Source organism: Schistocerca nitens, chromosome 2, assembly GCF_023898315.1.
Source record: "Schistocerca nitens isolate TAMUIC-IGC-003100 chromosome 2, iqSchNite1.1, whole genome shotgun sequence".
Taxonomy (NCBI): Eukaryota; Metazoa; Arthropoda; class Insecta; order Orthoptera; family Acrididae; genus Schistocerca; species Schistocerca nitens.
The window spans coordinates 445,144,644-445,164,949 of record NC_064615.1 but is presented as its reverse complement, the minus strand read 5'-3'; the positions used below and the strand labels follow the sequence as shown (position 1 = coordinate 445,164,949).

At 38.2% G+C, this 20,306-nt stretch overlaps 2 protein-coding genes across 2 annotated transcripts in view; both read left to right on the top strand.

Annotated features, from left to right (window-relative positions):
* LOC126235076 (Down syndrome cell adhesion molecule homolog) overlaps window positions 1-8,554 on the top strand; it is a 100,989-nt gene extending 92,435 nt beyond the window's left edge. Inside the window, exons 7-8 of the mRNA XM_049943810.1 lie at window positions 6,220-6,366; window positions 8,400-8,554. Coding sequence (XP_049799767.1) covers window positions 6,220-6,366; window positions 8,400-8,554 — 302 coding nt within the window. The remainder of the gene's footprint in view (window positions 1-6,219; window positions 6,367-8,399) is intronic.
* Window positions 8,555-9,432: 878 nt separating this feature from the next.
* LOC126235075 (Down syndrome cell adhesion molecule-like protein Dscam2) overlaps window positions 9,433-20,306 on the top strand; it is a 70,512-nt gene continuing 59,638 nt past the window's right edge. The window contains exons 1-3 of the mRNA XM_049943809.1: window positions 9,433-9,436; window positions 9,889-10,014; window positions 10,514-10,666. Coding sequence (XP_049799766.1) covers window positions 9,433-9,436; window positions 9,889-10,014; window positions 10,514-10,666 — 283 coding nt within the window. The remainder of the gene's footprint in view (window positions 9,437-9,888; window positions 10,015-10,513; window positions 10,667-20,306) is intronic.

The window sequence follows — 20,306 nt, the reverse complement described above, 5'->3', positions numbered from 1 at the left end:
TGAGAGCCTAGTGAACCATGTCTTTGTTAGGAAATAGGTACATGGAGATTAGTTTCATCCTATATGGGATGTGTACTACTCCAGCAACTGCTTGCAAGTTTGCAATGAAGAAGGGAGGCCAGTAGTGGTACTTGTCACTGTAAAATATGACCAACCACCTTCAGATGCCTCTCCACTAAGATCATCCTCTCTGTGTAAACTGTAGCCTATTAGTAAAGGGTTGTCATACTCCTTAACATATCTTGTGCCAACAGTCTTAAGTTCCTCCACATAAACCTTGAACTCATTCAGGTTCCATTGCAGTACAGGATACAAATTATCAACCAAGTTTCTTCTGCATCTCCTTTTTTATTTTGCTGCTGAGATTGCAGATATATGGCAGTTGATGTTTTAGAGGAGGAGATGGTTGGTTCCCTCCAACAGCTTCATACTTTATTACTTCCATCAATGAGTCTTCTTCAAACTAGTAAGTCAGAGCAAGTGTAGCATAATATGATGGTTTTGGTGTGGTTTGGGTGTGACAAATGTTTTGGCAAGCTGATTGCTATGCTTTGCAACAAGCTTTAATGTGATGGGGCTTTTTTTTCCCAGCCTTACTTGCAGGAGCGTATATTTGTTTTTAGGCTGCATCAACCAGTATAATTTTTTCACCTCAGCACAGGAAACTTATTTGGTTGCTTTTATCTCTTGCACTTTCTTTTGAGCCTAAATATTTTGCAGCTTTTTTCAATGTTGTCTGATTGCTAGAGCAGCTGACACAGAAATGTGAGAGGGAACAGATGCTTCTTTTCCACATCTGCCACATGTTGCCTGCCCGTTGTTTGTAAGCATTGTATGGCCATATTGCAGCCACTTAAAACATCTCAGAAGTCTTAGTATGGATGGCTGCACTTTCAGAAGGAGTAATCCTGCTTAAAGTGCTCCAGTATGTTTGGAGCAACAAAATTTATAATGAAGGCAGCAGTCTTTTCAAGCTCATAGTTGACACACTTCATAATGTTCTACACATTTATTACTCTCATCAGTTAATTTATTCAGCAATTCTTTTGCATCAATATTTGTAGTATCACAGTAGGCAACAACATAGGTTTAGTTAAGGAACCATATGTTTTCACCACAAAAGATAATGCACCTACTTTCTTGTATTCAAGCACCTGGTCAGCTTTTTAGCTGTGATTATTTTTATTACATTGTCTCACTGATTTGAACAATTTAGTTACACATTCAGATGCTTTTTGAATGTAAGAAGGAGATGCCTTTTCAGATGTCCATTCTTCCCCCTTTTCATCTGATAACAGACTTGCACAATATTCTGTCAACAGACCAAGCTATCATCATTGAGGTAGTGATGGAATAAACTTAGGAGTATGGAGCACTCTCACTTTATACATGTGAGTGCCCCTCCCACCTTTCTACATGAGGTGGCAATGGGCTAGAGACTCTGGTCAAGGTTCACACCCTAGTGTCACACTTAAGTCACGTTCTGCACCTGTGTTTGATCGAAAGTTAGTCGTGTTCTGCACCCGTGTTTGATCAAAAACTATGGCTGTTCAGACGCCATGAGGTGTACCATGATTACTGACTTGATCTGTTGTCTCAAATGCGTGTGCTATTAGTGTTCAGTATAGCATTCTTCAGCAGTTTGAATCATTTGGTTAATGATTGAAAGACCACAGTAGACATTGCATTTTACTTTTCGTAGGTACAGATTGTCTTTACACTACAGAACCAATCTAATTTTGTAAGGTAGGTGAATGCTTTTCATTAACATGGCCAATCCAGTGCAACAGAGCATGAGCATATAAAGGAAGATGATTGCTCATCTCCTCCTTGGTTGTGCTCCAATGATCCAATACTGTGTCTCACTGTACCAATTGCTGTGGACAAAATTTTTCAGATGTTATACATCAGCCTTTAAATTTCATATTTTATGAGAGAATATGACTGTGTACCTCTGTTTCTAGAACACAACTCTGTTACACTGTATGGTGGTATGAGTATGTACAAAAGTATAGGTCAGATGAACACTACCCCTTTGTGTTGTTGGCTTTCTCCTTGGTCAACATCCAAAACTGGCAGTTTTACTTCTGTTTTCAATTCCCCAGTGAGCACTCTTTTGGTACCATATGTATTGAGTTCATACATTGTAGGAAATATTACAATCTCTAATCCCTACCCGGCTGTCTTTTCGAGACCTTCTTGTACATGATACACACTGGAAAAAGCAAAAAAATTAAACATACATTCATTTTGTCATTTAATCACAGCTACTGAGCCAAGGACAAATAAGCAATATTATTCCAAACCATCACACTAATTTCACTATGTTCACATCATACTCTGATAATTCCATTCTCCAATTTTGTGGCTCTGAGCACCACCAAAACTCCTAAAATTGAGTTCTATTGCTTCTTAACAGATCATTTTATCTCTGATCTCTCTGTCAAGATTTCAGTCAAAGTTCTGGCAATAGTATTCAAAGACCGGCTTCTACATTGTTCTTTGAAATTTGAGTGCCCACTATTTCTTGGTGTTACCGGTTCAGTCCTTGGACTTAGTGTTTCTAAGATCTCTACATAACAGTACAGTGAAACCCCTACTTTACGTTTTCATGTGGTTGAGACTCAAAAACGCAAAACTGAGAAAATACAGAATTGAGGAATATGTTAAAACCCCCCAAATATGATCAAAAGCAAATGCAATTGGCATATATGATTACAAATCACAATCCTCTCCAATACTTTGTGTGCAATACAATGTTTGTATAATAATGTGTGGTATGGTATTTTGTCAGTTCTTTAAAAAATCACAAATGTGTAACAGCCAGTAAAAACTCATCAAAAAATTGAAACTGGTATCTGGGTACAAGGTAATTGAGCTGTTTTCCAACAGGCTATGACTACAAATTATATGTTCAAAACATACATTTTTGAGAGGTTACCCTTTGTGTACACCCAGAAAAAAAGCAAAAATTGATGAACATGTAGCATTAAATCAAAAACATCACAGCAGCTAAGTGTTAAACTATAAGCATAAATCTGGACATCTGCTTAACGACATACTTTAGTCACCATTGCTGTTTTGTTTAATGATTTTCTTATGAGCCACACTTCATGTGCTCACCACCATTAAAGTGTGATTTTAGGCTTGATGAGAGAATCAGAGATGTGAAAAATGAGTCTACTTCCCCAACTGGCATTACTAGCTGACTAGAAGTTGGCTCAGTGAATTTCTGTACACTGTGTAAAATGTAAATTTGAAAGAAAGCTCAGGTGTTAAGTCTTGCTTCATGCCCTTTATCACTACTGCCAATCTTTATGATCTACATTGTGTGGTGTGGGCGGTGCAAAATATTTACATGAGTAGTGTATGTATTTGTTGCAACTGTTTCCTGTCAGATTTGAACACAAAAGTCTTTAAAATGTGCTATTGCAAAACCCTTGTTCTATTTCTGTGTGACATCTCTGTCACAGCACATCATCTGCACAAAAAGTATATTTTCAGCACTCCACAAAATGCTTTCACCCCCACCTGCAGTCCCGTCACTGAAGGGCCTCTTGCGCTCTCCAAACATCGAGTAGGTGAGCTCATATAACATGCGTTAGTGTGGTACGGTGGCTGTGCTGGCTGTTGGATGACTTCAAGTCGCAAGCCAATAAGAGTTCACTAACTGTAAATGGGCGACATTTCCTCAATTATGACTGAGCATTTTCTAAATACTCAGTGTTTGAACTGAAAAGGTTGATGACTGATATTGTTCTTGAATACAGTACATTGGAAATGCATGCAAAAAGATGAAATTGAGTTATAAGTGGCACAGGAAAAGGTGGTGGCAGGGTCCCTTCATCACATATTGGCTCAGTCCTCAACACTTCGCATCGACTGTCTTGTTTTTCCATTATCTCTGCAACCTAACAGTAGTTGTATCATAATTGTGCACTGAAGCTAAATGTTGTTGCAAGCTGTTTTGGCAACACAGATCAATGATTACGTCAGCATTTCCTCGCTTACATCTCCACTCCCCACAATGGTCTAAAATATTCCCTTAATTCTGCTACCACCCAAAATGAGCTGCTTATAACTTCTAACTCTTCAGGCTTTCCCGGCGATCTAATGACATCTTGGGTTGTCGGGTGTTCTGCCGGATATCAGCGTCGTACTTGCACGATATTTCGGTCACGTAGCTCGTAACCTTCATCAGGTGTGACCTGAGACTGCTCCTCAAGTGGACCTGGTCCAGTATTTATGCCTATGGCCTTCCCCCTCCACCAACGGCTGCAGGCGCTTCCTCTGTGGTCCGCGCCCATTCCCTGCGTCCTGCTGGAGCGTTGCTGCTCCGTTTTCCATCCGCTGCGGTTCTAGGTGTTCCCTCTGCGGTCCGCGCCCACCAACCCCGCTCCTGGGGGTTTCATCTACGGTCTGGGGTACCAAGCGTTCCCCCTGCGGTCCGCGCCCGCTCACCACGACCTGTTGGAGCATTGCCGCTCCGTTTTTCGTCCACTGCGGCTCTGGATGTTCCCTCTGCGGTCCGCGCCCACCAGTCCCACTTCTGGGTGTTCCATCTTCGGTCTGGTGCTCCTGGCAGTCCGTCAGGGGCTCGTTTTCCATCTCCATGTCTCTGGTTCTTCTGTTTGTGCAGTGTTGCAGCTGGCCCCGTTGCTCCTTTAACAATTCCAGAGCCGGATCCCAGGCTCTGCTTAGCTGGTACCCTGTGTCACGGTTCATAAGATCGTCAGCCATTTTAATTTCTATCGATTCTCTTATAACACTGTCCCAAAATCTGGGTGTTTGTGCTAGAATCCTGGTATCCTCATACTTCATGGATACCAGGATTCTAGCACAAACACCCAGATTTTGGGACAGTGTTATAAGAGAATCGATAGAAATTAAAATGGCTGACGATCTTATGAACCGTGACACAGGGTACCAGCTAAGCAGAGCCTGGGATCCAGCTCTGGAATTGTTAAAGGAGCAACGGGGCCAGCTGCAACACTGCACAAACAGAAGAACCAGAGACATGGAGATGGAAAACGAGCCCCTGACGGACTGCCAGGAGCACCAGACCGAAGATGGAACACCCAGAAGTGGGACTGGTGGGCGCGGACCGCAGAGGGAACATCCAGAGCCGCAGTGGACGAAAAACGGAGCGGCAACACTCCAACAGGTCGTGGTGAGCGGGCGCGGACCGCAGGGGGAACGCTTGGTACCCCAGACCGTAGATGAAACCCCCAGGAGCGGGGTTGGTGGGCGCGGACCGCAGAGGGAACACCTAGAACCGCAGCGGATGGAAAACGGAGCAGCAACGCTCCAGCAGGACGCAGGGAATGGGCACGGACCACAGAGGAAGCGCCTGCAGCCGTTGGTGGAGGGGGAAGGCCATAGGCATAAATACTGGACCAGGTCCACTTGAGGAGCAGTCTCAGGTCGCACCTGATGAAGGTTACGAGCTACGTGACTGAAATATCGTGCAAGTACGACGCTGATATCCGGCAGAACACCCGACAACCTAAGATGTCGTGCTTATAACTTGTCCAGATACATCAAATGTCAATATGAAGAAAACAGGATGGACTCAGGCGAGATGTCAAGTAAGAACTTAGAATCAAGGTAAACCTTAATAGGAAGATATGTAAAACTGAGAAATTTTTAGCATTGATCTTATGAGTTTTCCGTAAGGGCTACAAATTTATGCTGTAGAATCGCAAAAAACATAACACCAGAGAATGTAAAATTGAAGTTCCACTGTGTTAACGATGGACCTAATGAAATGTAATAACTGTAGAATTTCTCTGATCAAATCCCAGAACTCTGTGGCCATACTCTTATGCAAGTTTCAAATACAATCAATTCTCTCCTTTAGTTCATTCCGACGGAAAACACATCCTGGATATTAATCAATTGTACTTAATAGTTGTATACCCTTGGCTTCAATGTCTGATGTTACACAGTGTGTGTTCAGTGTCACTTCCATGAATGTTCAGCCACATATTGTATAGGATAATGAGAAGTACCTACTGTCATGCACTTAAAGCAGTTTAAAGCATATTTTTAAAGTGCTGAACAGTAACTCACAATCTGCAATTTAAATTACAGTATATCTGGCTTATACACCACTTTTGAAATAGTTTTCAGTAGCATGGCCAATGAATAAGCTCACCATAATTTATAAATAAATTGTTTACTTGAAATAATTTACTTACACACTTTTTAATTTTCCAGTTCCAGGAGGACCTCCAACTGACATACAATGTACTTCATTAACATCCCACAGCATTTTAGTCTTGTGGTCAGCACCGCTTCCCAATGAGATTAATGGTATTCTCTTGGGTTACCGGATAGTGTACCGTGCACTGTCTACTTGGAATGGTAAGTAATACCACTAAAACATGAACCTAGCTTTGTTTCTGCAGTTATGGTTTTGTAAGAAGCACTGATTTATTTTTAATTTTTTTTTCCATATATACTAACTGAATATCAATTTTAAAATAAGTTCAAATTATTATACTTGACAGAGCAACTTTTGCATGATTAGAATCGTTATTAGATATTTCCCTATTCAGTTTTACACACAAAATCTTCCCAGTTACAATAGTTGCATAATCACTAAATTACTCACATTTTATATTGGTGTGAGGTGAAATATTGAGAACACTCTAAAGCATATGGAGTTCCTCAAGGCTCAATCTTTGGTCCGCTATTGTTCTTCATATACAGGGTGTCCTGTTTATCTTAACCACCCTAAATAACTGTTTGTCCAGATGCAAATTAAAAAATGTTTCAAGCAAGTGTTCTTTAGCCATCAGGGGGACATCAATCAGCATGATTGCCTTCATTGTAGCTTTGTTTTATACAAAGATATGAACAGCAGTATGACTTTTAGAAATGGCACCATGTATTTTTTATTCGGTAATTCATTTCCTCTCCTAAAGACCTATTCAGAAATGTATCACAGTGTACCGTTAGCTGAAACGCAACGTTATTAATTACATATCTCAACACTGACTTTGAGCCCGGGATCACAATCTTGTCAACTTACTGGAGTAGTCAGGAAAACCAAGTAAAAACATAACACAAAACTGACTTTGACTCTCCTGTACCATTGCCCAGGAGTAGAGCATTCAAAGGTGCTCAGAGTGGTGACCCTGGACACCGATACACTGGTGCACTCGTTGAGTGAAAGAATTATTTACTGCTTCCAGTGTTGCCTGCTGAAGGGAATTACAAGTGAACACAATACGTTCCTGTATGTCCTCTGGAGTTGTTCGAATGTCGCAATAGACAACATCTTTAATGCATCCCCAAAGAAAAAAGTCCAGAGGATTTAAATCAGGAGACCTAGCAGGCCAAGTAACTGTTCCTCCTCGACCAATCCATCTGGCAAGATAGCTTCAGTTTGGAACATGACGTGCATGCAAGGCATTAAGTGCTGGACATCCATCATGTTGATACCACATAAGCATTCTGGTTCTTAGCGGCAGTTGGTCCAGAAGAGGAGGAAGAATTCATCTGAGGAAGTTAGCATATGCTGTGACGTTTAGACTACCATTGAAGAAATAAGGGCCAATAATTGTAGTACCAAGCATCCCACACCAGATGTTAACTCTTCATTGACGATGATGTTCCACCTGTCTAAACCATCGTGGGTTGTCGCTGGACCAATAATGCATGTTCCTTGTATTTAGCTGTCCTTTGTGTGAGAAGGAACATTAATCGGTAAATAGAAGATTGAAGAAGTAGTTCAGGATGGCGAGGATTTGCTGCTGTGCCCACTGACAGAACTGTACATGATTCTGGAAATCATTCACATTCAATTCTCGATGTAGGTGTTCATGGTAAGGATGGAACTGGTGACATGTAAGAATATGATGTACACTTGTTTTAGGACTGTCAATCTCATGTTCAATCTGTCATGTGCTCACATGTGGATCCATAGCAACGGAAGCAAGAACAGTAACTTCGGTAGCTTCATCTGTGGCCATAGGTTTGTTTGATCAGTGTCACAGAATATCTCCGAGATGTTGAAAGAATTAAACTGTTTGATCCTTAAGTATAGACAGAAACTATCCAGAGAAAGACAAAGTTTCACAAAGTGGCATTAAATGATGGCTGTAGTAATATACTACTACCCCATACATACTACTCCTGTAGGGATCATAAGGACAAGATTAGATTAATTACAACATGCAAAGAGGCATTTAAACTGTCATTCTTATTGCACTCCATAAGTGAATGGAATGGAAGTAAGCCCTAATAAATGGTACAGTGGGACATACCCTCTGCAATGCACTTCAAAGTTGCTTGCAGATTGTAGATGGAAAAGTAGATTTTTTTTTTATTTCAAATATTGTTTGTTTTGGGAAGTGTTCATCAATTCAAAGTTTTCTTATATTTTTTCATAGTTGCCATGGTAGTAATAAACAAACAAGTTCTTTCAGTATTGAGAACGCAATCAGTAGTGGAAGCGTATTCTGCAGTTCTTACTGGGCTAGTGTTTAGTGTACTGAATATTCCTCTCACACCAGGAACCAATTCAGTTGTTCACAAACACATCTGATGTATGCACTTGCAAATTGCAGTGTGTCTGAATCCAGACATTTATAGTCTGAAAGATTTCCTAATAAACATTTACTGAACAACAATACCTTCCACAGAATACATTAATGTCTTGTGTAGGCAGAGTCTTTTGGGAAAAGGCAAATAGTGTTAGAACACCTGAGTTAAATGACTGAGTACATTATCACACTCAGGACAATAATGGCAGCAGTACTAGAGAAATCAGAAAATGATAATGTGAGTCATGTGATAGTGTGAAAAGTGTTACAGGAGTATCTCCTTTATCCATACCATCTTCAGTGAGTGAAACATATTACTGAAAGAGATTTTCACTCCAGAAAAGCATTTTGTACTTGGTTGCTGGAGATGTGTGCACAGGATCAACACTTTCAGCTGTTCACTGATGAAGCAAATTTTACCAGGAATGGAGTGCAGAATTCCACAACATTCTTTTATGGGCAGATGGGAATGCTTTAGGAGTTGTGGAAAAAAAGGCATCAACAACAGGTAGCAGCAATATATGGGGTGGCATAATTGGGGGCAGATTAAGTGGATCTTTCATTTTCTATTGGACAGTTAATTTTTAATGGAACATCTAATTTTTTGCTGAAGAAACTTCACTACACTTATGTCAGAACATGTGGCTCTTACACTAAGGGACACCACCTCACTTTGCTTTTCAAGCAACGACAATGTTAAATCAGTGTTTCCCAAAGAAATAGATAGGTCAAGGGGCAGCAACATCTTGGCCTGGTTGATCTACTGATTTCAGTCCACTGGATTTTTATTTTGGGGAGCATTTAAAGATATAGTGTATTCAAGACCTACTGTAAATGATGACATTCTTCACTAGATACAGCAGAAACCTGGAATATGGGAATGAGTAAGACAATCCATGATATGGCAGTTAGGACCTTGTTTCAGAGCTAATGGTAAACATTTTGAGCATTTCATTTAACCATCAGAAGACAACACTTCAAAAGAAAAAAAAACACAGACCCAAGCTGGAAATCAGAAACAAAAGGATAGAACTGAAGCAAACATGTAACAACATCAAACGGTCTGTAACTAAGAAAATAGAAAGCTGACAATATACTTCTTTGCAAGTCCTGTATCCATTCCTCAGAGATTTCCCAGATATTAGTTAACTCTCTGTACAAAGGTTTTTAATTTGTGTGTGTGTGTGTGTGTGTGTGTGTGTGTGTGTGTGTGTACACTGTCTACTCAGCATCTCTGCTGTATGGTGAGTAGCAATCTATCCTTTTCATATTACTATCATTATTCCATCCAGGATTTACCATTGTTTGATTTTATCTCTTAATCTGTATTCATAAGATAGAGGTTACTTAAACCCTCAGTTATTGATAGACATAGCTGACGTTCTGGCTGTAGTATTGGTTCTAATTTGTGTTATGATCAATGCAAAAAGCAATGGCTGTTTGTTAAATGCAGTAATCAAGTGTAAATTTGTACACTACTGATGTTCGTAATCAGGATGTACGGCGTGTAAGTCATCCTTGAATCAGTTAACTGCGTTACATGCACTGACACCAGTGTGGCATGTTTACAATTTTTGTTGACCCAGTAGATTCTTGAAAGCAACAGAGCAATCTTTCATGCATTCATTTTTTGCTAGTGTAATTAGTGCAGTCAAATAATTTACAGGCATGCTATGTATCACTACTTAAAATGCCAGCTAACCATCCATGAAACCAATAATCTATCTCTGATTACATATGTTATTTTTGTTTAGTAAACAAAACTCACTGACAATGGCAAAGACATTTTGCCAAGAATCTGCATAAATTGAAGTAATGGACGCATACCTTACAGGAGACACATAACTTCACTTACTTTTAAAAGATGTATGATCAATGACATACAAAATTACTCTAATTTGACCCCTGAACAATGTCTCCCACAATCATTTACATGTGTTTCTGTTTCTTTTTCTTTCCAGATCTTCAAACAATGGAAGAACAAACATCAGAAAATAAAATTGAACTGCTGGACCTCATACCTTTCTGCAATTATAGTATAGAAGTGAAAGCCTACACTCGAAAAGGAGATGGTGCAGCAAGCAACCCAGTTTTCTGTCGAACACAAGAGGATGGTACATTGTTTTCAGCTATTTAACTACTATATTTTGTATTGCTATTTTGTGAATGAATTACTGTTTGAGACCTCCATATTTTCTAGCAGTCAATTCTATTTGAGCAAGAGACACTCATATTAACAAATATCACACACAAAATTGTCATTTATTATATATCATTATCTCTTACTCCCTTTCCTTTTAGTTTTTCCTCAAAACTACAACATATCAGTTCCGCACTGTCACCTGATAAACAAAGTAAGAGCCTACGGAATATCAGATCAGCTGTGTGGCTGGATTGAAGAGTTTTTAGCAAACAGAACACAGCATGTTGGTATCAATGGAGAGACGTCTACACACGTTAAAGTAACCTCTGGCGTGCCACAGGGGAGTGTTATGGGACTATTGCTTTTCACAATATATATAAATGACCTAGTAGATAGTGTCGGAAGTTCCATGTGGCTTTTCGCAGATGATGCTGTAGTATACAGAGAAGTTGCAGCATTAGAAAATTGTAGCGAAATGCACGAAGATCTGCAGCAGATAGGCACTTGGTGCAGGGAGTGGCAACTGACCCTTAACATAGACAAATGTAATGTATTGCAAATACATAGAAAGAAGGATCCTTTATTGTATGATTATATGATAGCGGAACAAACACTGGTAGCAGTTACTTCTGTAAAATATTTGGGAGTATGTATGCAGAACAATTTGAAGTGGAATGATCATATAAAATTAATTGTTGGTAAGGTGGGTACCAGGTTGAGATTCATCGGGAGAGTCCTTAGAAAATGTAGTCCATCAACAAAGGAGGTGGCTTACAAAACACTCGTTCAACCTATACTTGAGTATTGCTCATCAGTGTGGGATCCATACCAGATCGGGTTGACGGAGGAGATAGAGAAGATCCAAAGAAGAGTGGCGCGTTTCATCACAGGGTTATTTGGTAACCGTGATAGCATTACGGAGATGTTCAGCAAACTCAAGTGACAGACCCTGCAAGAGAGGCGCTCTGCATCGCGGTGTAGCTTGCTCGCCAGGTTTCGAGAGGGTGCGCTTGGGTTGGATGAGGTATCGAATATGTTGATTCCCCCTACTTATACCTCCCGAGGAGATGACGAATGTAAAATTAGAGAGATTCGAGCACGCACGGAGGCTTTCAGACAGTCGTTCTTCCCACGAACCATACGCGACTGGAACAGAAAAGGGAGGTAATTACAGTGGCACGTAAAGCGCCCTCCGCCACACACCATTGGGTGGCTTGCGGAGTATAGATGTAGATGTAGATATCCTACATTCTCCTCCACAACTTATTCAGCAATTTCTCACTTTATTTAATTCAAAAGTACTGTCTTTATATGTTATTTTATTGTAAAGTTGCCATGGATAATTTTTTTATAATGCCATATGAAACCAAAATTTAGTTTACATTATGAATAAAACAAAAAGACTTAATCAGCAAATGGTGTCAGCCATTTCTTATTGGGAACTTTAGACTACAAGGGCCAGGGGAAGGGGAGGGGGGGGATGGGATGGGATGGTAATGAAAAGTATGAATAGAATTAAAAAAATCTGCTTCAGTCACTAGTAACTTCTTACTAATACTCATGTGTAATAAATAAAAAATTACTGGCAACTGAAGCATATTTTTTATTCTATTAATATGTTCCTCAGTGCAGGGGTTCGACTGATCACATATTTAGCACTGGAAAGCGTACAATAAAGCAAACACATTTTCCTAGACTAACACGATTCTTCCATGTAACTGCTGTTTTCTTTTTTTGTTCATCTTCACTGTTGTGAATCTTTCTTGACAGAGATCCAAGCAGCTTGTACTCAATTAAATGCATTACTCTTTGTTTCTGGACCATTTTCATATATTTATGTCTTGAAGAGCTTCCACCTTGTTTCATATCTTATATACAGAATCTTCAAAACAAGTGTTCCATATTCTTACATATCAGAACCAGAAAAAAGTCCAGTAAACATATGTCCACAAACAAATATGAGTTGAGATATGGGCCATTTTATTGTTAGGAATATTCAATACTGAGATATGTAAGTTGTCTATCTGTCGATGTCCATTGCTAATTTTTTATTGGTTCTGTTTATCTCTGTAACTACTTCTCTGACTGTGATAGCATTGTCAGCCACTGTGTACTACTTCAGCCATTCCAAACCTGTCATTTTGAGGTTATGCTGGCAAGAGAACGAGATTAGTGATGCTGCAAAATTTAAACAACACAATCACTGAAACAGAATCATATTATTCCCTGCAGGGAAAGGCACACATGATATTCTGATATGGATTAGCAAACAGCAATTATCAACAGGTATGAGTCACATACACTGAAAAACTTCATCAATGCTGCATTCCACCTGGGATAATAATAATAATAATAATAATAATGTTCAGCAGGTTGTTCCAGTGATTTGCTGACACATCATTCACAGTGAGAACTGTGATAGATGTCTCGCATTTCACATGCCATATATAGAGGAGCAAGTGTTTAATGAGTAGAAAATTACTCTGGATCAAGTATGCAAATAACTGGAGCTGCTGTGGGCATAAACTATTCTTTTTCATGGCTAATTCTGCATGGGCTGTTATTTCATTCATATAAGCTTAAAATGTATGCAAACTCTCTGGCCATGAACCCACCATGCCAGATTACAGTTTTGCCAAGATCCACTGCTGAAAATCTGCAGTTCATAGGTTATCTGTAGATTCACACAGCATGATACCTCAGTAACTACATGTGGGTAGATGCAGATCCTGCAGAAATCGTGGAAGCAAGGCAAACCCTTGGTTTTATGCACAGTAGGGTACCAACCTATTTTCCACATCTCTTTTTACGGTACCTAACCCTGATATTTAATGAGTGCAGCATGTGCTGAACGAGAGGAGGGAAAAAAAAATCCCTGGGAATTCTAGGTTTTCCCATGCTAGTCTTACAGATTTCCAGGTGAATATATTTCTTTCTTTCTCACATCATCACTACAGAAATTAAAAGTTATTGTCCTTGCCTACAAGGGAAGGGAACTTACAGCATAAAAAAATATTTGGAGTGTTGTGTACACCGATAGTTTCAGAAAAACAACACTATTATAGGAGATTTAAAATGAAGCAGTTAAAAATGGCTGTTAAAAGGCCACTCACAAATAAAGCCAAAAATATTACAGGAATAGAAATCTACTAAAAATTAATCGGGCTTATATAACATAATACAATTTTCTGCAAAAAAATCAAACACTTTAAATATTATTTTCAATAACAAGTAATGTGTACTTACAATTTAAATATTTCAATTATGCTGGTCCCAAGGATTTCTTGTAACATTCAAGTACCACCTCAAAACACATAAAATTTCTATTTAGAAAGTTGGCAGAGGAGCAAACTTTTGAATTTTTCTTATAATTTCACTATTTATGAAACACAAACATTGTCATAATGCAGTTATCTAATTTTTCAAAGTCTTTATTTGTTCTTCAAGTGCAAACACTTCTTTTGTAGCACTTTCTAAAATTTTCAAACACTTTGATTCCGACTCTTTCACTACTGAGTCTTTTTTTCCTTTTTTATAAAATGCTCCTCTGCAAGGTGTTGTTCTTTGAGTTGATTACAATATTCTACATAATGTGAGTGTACATTCCTTCATATTTTGGAATATCCAAGTTTGGACACGGCATCACATATTTGGCTATGTTTAACAACTGATTTCTGCCTCATGTTTTGAAAGAGGCATTCATCATTAATTGAAAAGCCCCTTTCAATGTTAACATTCACATGGGAAAGACTACAAACTAATTTCATGACAACCATCAAATTTTGGTATTTATCATTAAGGATATCCCACTATAAAGAATCGTCTCTTTTTTTTTTCAGAATTGCTGTGTTCTTTAAAAGAATTGATAACATGTGGTAGAGAGTCAGATTCTCGAATTCATGCCTTACATTATCTGATGCAGTTTCATTTGGGTGATTACTTTCTGTGAGAATACAAAGCAGCCTATCAAGATGTAATTTTGCCAAACTGATGTTTGACACAATTAAATCTGGGTCAAGACACATAACTGCAAGTGTCAGTGGGTAGTTGAAGGGTGACCTGTTATTAAGTTTCATGACAAATGTTTGAAGACTTGTCTTACATTCTTGTCAAAACTTAAGAATATTGATAGTTCTTACATTCGAAATGGTTTTCTTTAATTCTTTGTGGGTATCAAAACTTAGAATTATGTTTTTTGCTGGTAATAGTTTTTTTCTTCCTTGGCAGCAGCTAAGTTGATTGATGTGCTTTTTTTAAATATCTTATGCAAACAAAGTAAAATGTCTTGTCGCTGTTGATGGACAAAAACATACTAGAGAACAACTGGCAGTAATAACTTGTTATAGGAGCTGAATATGGAAGATGGCTTTGGTTTTTGTAACTTCACTTGGATGTCATCCACCGATTTTGAATTCCAAATAGTACCTGAAATTAGAGGGGCATTGGTGGAAGTCCTCATGGTTTGTGTAACAGTAACTAAATGAGAAACATTGTTAAATATGCATTGTTATCAGATATTTATTCAGTTGGTATGATTCTGCATAAATCATCAAAAATTACTTCCTCACAAATGTTGTTACTTTCCGGTATGCTTATGAATTTGACAGAAGAGTGATCATAGCAGCAATTCTCTGCAGAGTGCCCTTTTTGAACTGTTCTTTTACTGCTTGCTTCAAGCATTCATCAAGCAGATCTCAGCCTGGTACCTACCGAGATGTGTAACAATTTGATAGTCTTCTGCACTGACCACCCCATTTTTTTTGGAAAAACTCACAACAACAAGCAAAAATTTAATACATTTTGGCTCTGTACACCAGACACAATATGTAAACATACACTAGTGTTTTGCAGCAGTGAGTCAGTAACATGTATTGGCCGCCTGAAAAACTGTTTCCTTCGATCCCATCGCTACGGGTATTTATTTCCATATTTCATACCAGGTTTCAAAATGGTGTCCACAAGCAGCAACCAGAAATATATTTTGAAAACATGTTTCAAGCTCAGTGTATATGCACCTTCAGAACTCATAATGACCTTGAACCCTATTTATCTCTTTTTCATTAATGCAGAACAATAACGATCTTTCTTAACATCAACAAATTAAACCAAACGTTCCAAAAACATACACATTTAACCACAAGCATAGAACATAGTAGAGGGTAATGAACTAAATACTGAGAAAAAAGAAAAGAAAAAATGTAGAATAAGTTCAAATCAACGTGAATGAGATTTAAATTCACGTGTTATCATGTGAATGCAGAGCTACCTAGTTTCGTGTTTATATACAGTAACCTGCTATATCAGTTTTAGTTTACATGAGATGCATAATGCATTTTATGTTGACTTCAGATCATATGTTGAAAAAGCTTATTTGCTAAGGTTGACTGTGAAAACACCTTGTAAACATGTAATATTGATTGATTTTTATTTGGTTCCATTTGATTACATTTTGTACAAAGTGTGTACTTGTAATACAGGACAAGTCAATTTAAACCTACTTTCTTGCAATATTTAACCTATTTATTACAATGTAATACATCAAAGTGGTAATACTTATAATAATGTTGCATGTAATTTTTACCCATTTTTCAGGTCCTGAAAATTATTTACATACTACATTATACTCATATTTATATTTTTCTCTCAGTATTCATGTTCTCAAGTAATTTACATATCATAATATGTTCAATTAGTTACAGTACCTCTATATCAGTAATAGTAACATTTTTCATTCATTGATACACATATTCTTCTACACTGTAAAATTCTTTTTCCATTAAATAATCATTTAAAAGTTTTTGGAATGTCTTTTTGCTCACATTGTCCTGTAAACTCTTTGGAAGGCACTTCATGAGTTTGACACCCACATATCGGGGACCTTTATCAGCAACTCTCAGTCATTGTTGTATAGCTGGCCTTTATTTCTTGTTTCAAGAACTATCAGTTTAATAAGTCACAGCTGCAAAATACTAACGCGAATTCTTTACAGACGAATGGAAAAACTGGTAGAAGCGGACCTCGGGGAAGATCAGTTTGGATTCCGTAGAAATGTTGGAACACGTGAGGCAATACTAACCTTACGACTTATCTTAGAAGAAAGATTAAGAAAAGGCAAACCTATGTTTCTAGCATTTGTAGACTTAGAGAAAGCTTTTGACAACGTTAACTGAAATATTCTCTTTCAAATTCTGAAGGTGGCAGGGGTAAAATACAGGGAGCGAAAGGCTATTTACAATTTGTACAGAAACCAGATGGCAGTTGTAAGAGTCGAGGGGCATGAAAGGGAAGCAGTGGTTGGGAAGGGAGCGAGACAGGGTTGTAGCCTCTCTCCGATGTTATTCAATCTGTATATTAAGCAAGCAGCAAAGGAAACAAAAGAAAAATTCAGAGTAGGTATTAAAATTCATGGAGAAGAAGTAAAAACTTTGAGGTTCGCAGATGACATTGTAATTCTGTCAGAGACAGCAAAGGACTTGGAAGAGCAGTTGAACGGAATGGACAGTGTCTTGAAAGGAGGATATAAGATGAACATCAACAAAAGCAAAACGAGCATAATGGAATGTAGTCAAATTAAATCGGGTGATGCTGAGGGGATTAGATTAGGAAATGAGACACTTAAAGTAGTAAGGGAGTTTTGCTATTTAGGGAGTAAAATAACTGATGATGGTCAAAGTAGAGAGGATATAAAATGTAGACTGGCAATGGCAAGGAAATCGTTTCTGAAGAAGAGAAATTTGTTAACATCGAGTATAGATTTAAGTGTCAGGAAGTCGTTTCTGAAAGTATTTGTATGGAGTGTAGCCATGTATGGAAGTGAAACATGGACGATAACCAGTTTGGACAAGAAGAGAATAGAAGCTTTCGAAATGTGGTGCTACAGAAGAATGCTGAAGATAAGGTGGGTAGATCACGTAACTAATGAGGAGGTATTGAATAGGATTGGGGAGAAGAGAAGTTTGTGGCACAACTTGACTAGAAGAAGGGATCGGTTGGTAGGACATGTTTTGAGGCATCAAGGGATCACAAATTTAGCATTGGAGGGCAGTGTGGAGGGTAAAAATCGTAGAGGGAGACCAAGAGATGAATACACTAAGCAGATTCAGAGGGATGTAGGTTGCAGTAGGTACTGGGAGATGAAGAAGCTTGCACAGGATAGAGTAGCATGGAGAGCTGCATCAAACCAGTCTCAGGACTGAAGACCACAACAACAACAACAATGTATAAACATCTGCATTTCTTTCTAGTACTGCATATCCTTTTATTAATGATATTATTGTTTTGTAAATGTATAGAGATGGAAATGTCAGTATTTTTAGACTATGGGAGACAGTTCTGCATGAGTCTCTTTGTTTCTTGTTCAAGACGGTCCTAACAGCTTTCTTTTGCAATGTAAATATTCTTTTTGTATTTTTGCTGCTAGAATTTCCCCAAACAGTAATTCCATATTGTAGGTATGGCTCAAATAGAGCATGGTACACTGTAAATAGAAGCTCCTTGTTGGCATAAAGTGCAAACTGATTCATAACATATATTGCAGTGCTTAATTTGTAGTAAACATTGTCCACATGTTGATTCCACTGGAGCTTATTGTCAACTGCAATCCCCAAAAATTTACTAGTGGTATCTTCTCCCAGTCTTGTTTCATCTATGAATATATCTATGTGTTCTTCCTTTTCTCTACTTATGAACACCATGAACATTGTCTTTTTTTAGATTTAAAATTCATCTACTTTTTGTTTCGACATACTGCTCTCTGCTGGTGATGTGTGATTTTATCCACTTGGCTGCATGTCCATGAATACCATAGCTTTCAAGTTTTTCAATAAGTGAAATGTTGTACTGAAAACACTATTTTTACCTCACCTTTCTTACAATTGGAACGTGACAATAAAATTTAATGATGGAGCATATTAACTTCTAATAAAACCATTATTTAACAATACAATTGTTACAATGCTGCAATGCAGGTCTCTGTTCCCTTTGATTGGACATTGGTGCCAACATTGGCCAATATTTATTATACGATGCTGACACAATCGAGACAACTTTCAGTTTAATTCAGATGCAACCAACGTAAACATATATGATGCATGGATTGTGGCCACTGCATTTGTGGTTCTGAGTGTTAATAATTATATTGTGTCACTGCAAAACAAAAAGAAGAAAAACATATAAAATATGTTGGTGGGCTGTAAGACTTCATGTTTTGAAATCAGTAGGTTTTAAATAAGGTATAAAATTGTACACAAATGCACATGAATGTATTTCTTTCTATTAAAGTTCAATTAACTCAAACACTCCACTATTCCTGAGATGGTGATTTGAAGAATCCTACCTGGAAGTACAAGTGGCATTCAGCCAACCTCAGGTTTTGAAACAAGAGGCAAAACTACATAGTGACAATGTGTGGTCACCATATCGATACTAGCTACAACACCCTTTGATGTTTGGTTGAAATACTGACAAGAAACGAAGCTGTACAAAGACTGTGGCCAATATTTGTAGAAGTATAGCTTTGAAACATTAGGTATTTTAAAATTTGTGGTTTATAAAGCTTGATAAAATTTAATTACAATGCTAAGTTAAAAGCACAGAATTCCTGGAGAATTTATGAAGTTTCTGAAATCCCCTGAGATTTCCCTGATTTTTTTTTCAGGTAACATGTAATTCCCTGAGAGTTCCTGGTTTTCCAGAAGAATTGCCACTCTGATTTGTGTACCATGCACATGACCTAGTCTAAGAACAGTCATGTATGTCTGCACAGGTTCATGATTCTTTGGGGAGAAGGACCGAAAGATGTGTAAGAATTAGTGGAAACCACACTGAACATCTCCTGTATTGTCAACAAACAAATGGCTATCATAGGATAGAATGTCTCATAACACAACAAGAATTTGCTTTTGGACTTACATTTATTGGACCTTCACTACAATCTTTTGTGTATATCTGTGGTGCTGTGCACTACACATTCAATTGGCAATATATATTTAGGGCACTTTACTAATTACGTAACATAAGTAAATTTATTACATCTGAAAAGTATTTTAAACATAATAATACTACTGCATTTTGTGGTTTCTGGATGTAATTACACGTAATTCTAAAAAGTTGGATATAATAAACGACACACTATAATGCCGTACCATATACCAGTAAGTAAATAACCTACCTATTTTCAGCTGTGGGACATTCTGTTGCCAAAGTTTTCTTTTTGAATCTGTTGTTGAGAATTCAACTATTTAAGTTCTGGGTTATCCACATCAACAGTAAGTACCACTCATTTGCAGTTGCTGCCCCTACCTTTCCAGTGTTGAAATATCATTCCACATTCCATCTGTTGTTGTTGTTGTGGCCTTCAGTCCAGAGAATGGTTTGATGTACCCCCCCCCCCCCCCCCCCATGCTACTCTATCCTGCACAAGCTGCTTCATCTCCAAGTAACTACTGCAACCTACATCCTTATGAATCTGCTTAGATTATTCATTTATTGGTCACCCTCTACGGTTTTTACCCTCCACACTGCCCTCCAGTACTAAACTGGTGATCCCTTGATACCTCAGAACATGTCCTACCAACTGACCCCTTCTTCTAGTCATGTTTGTGATGTTCACC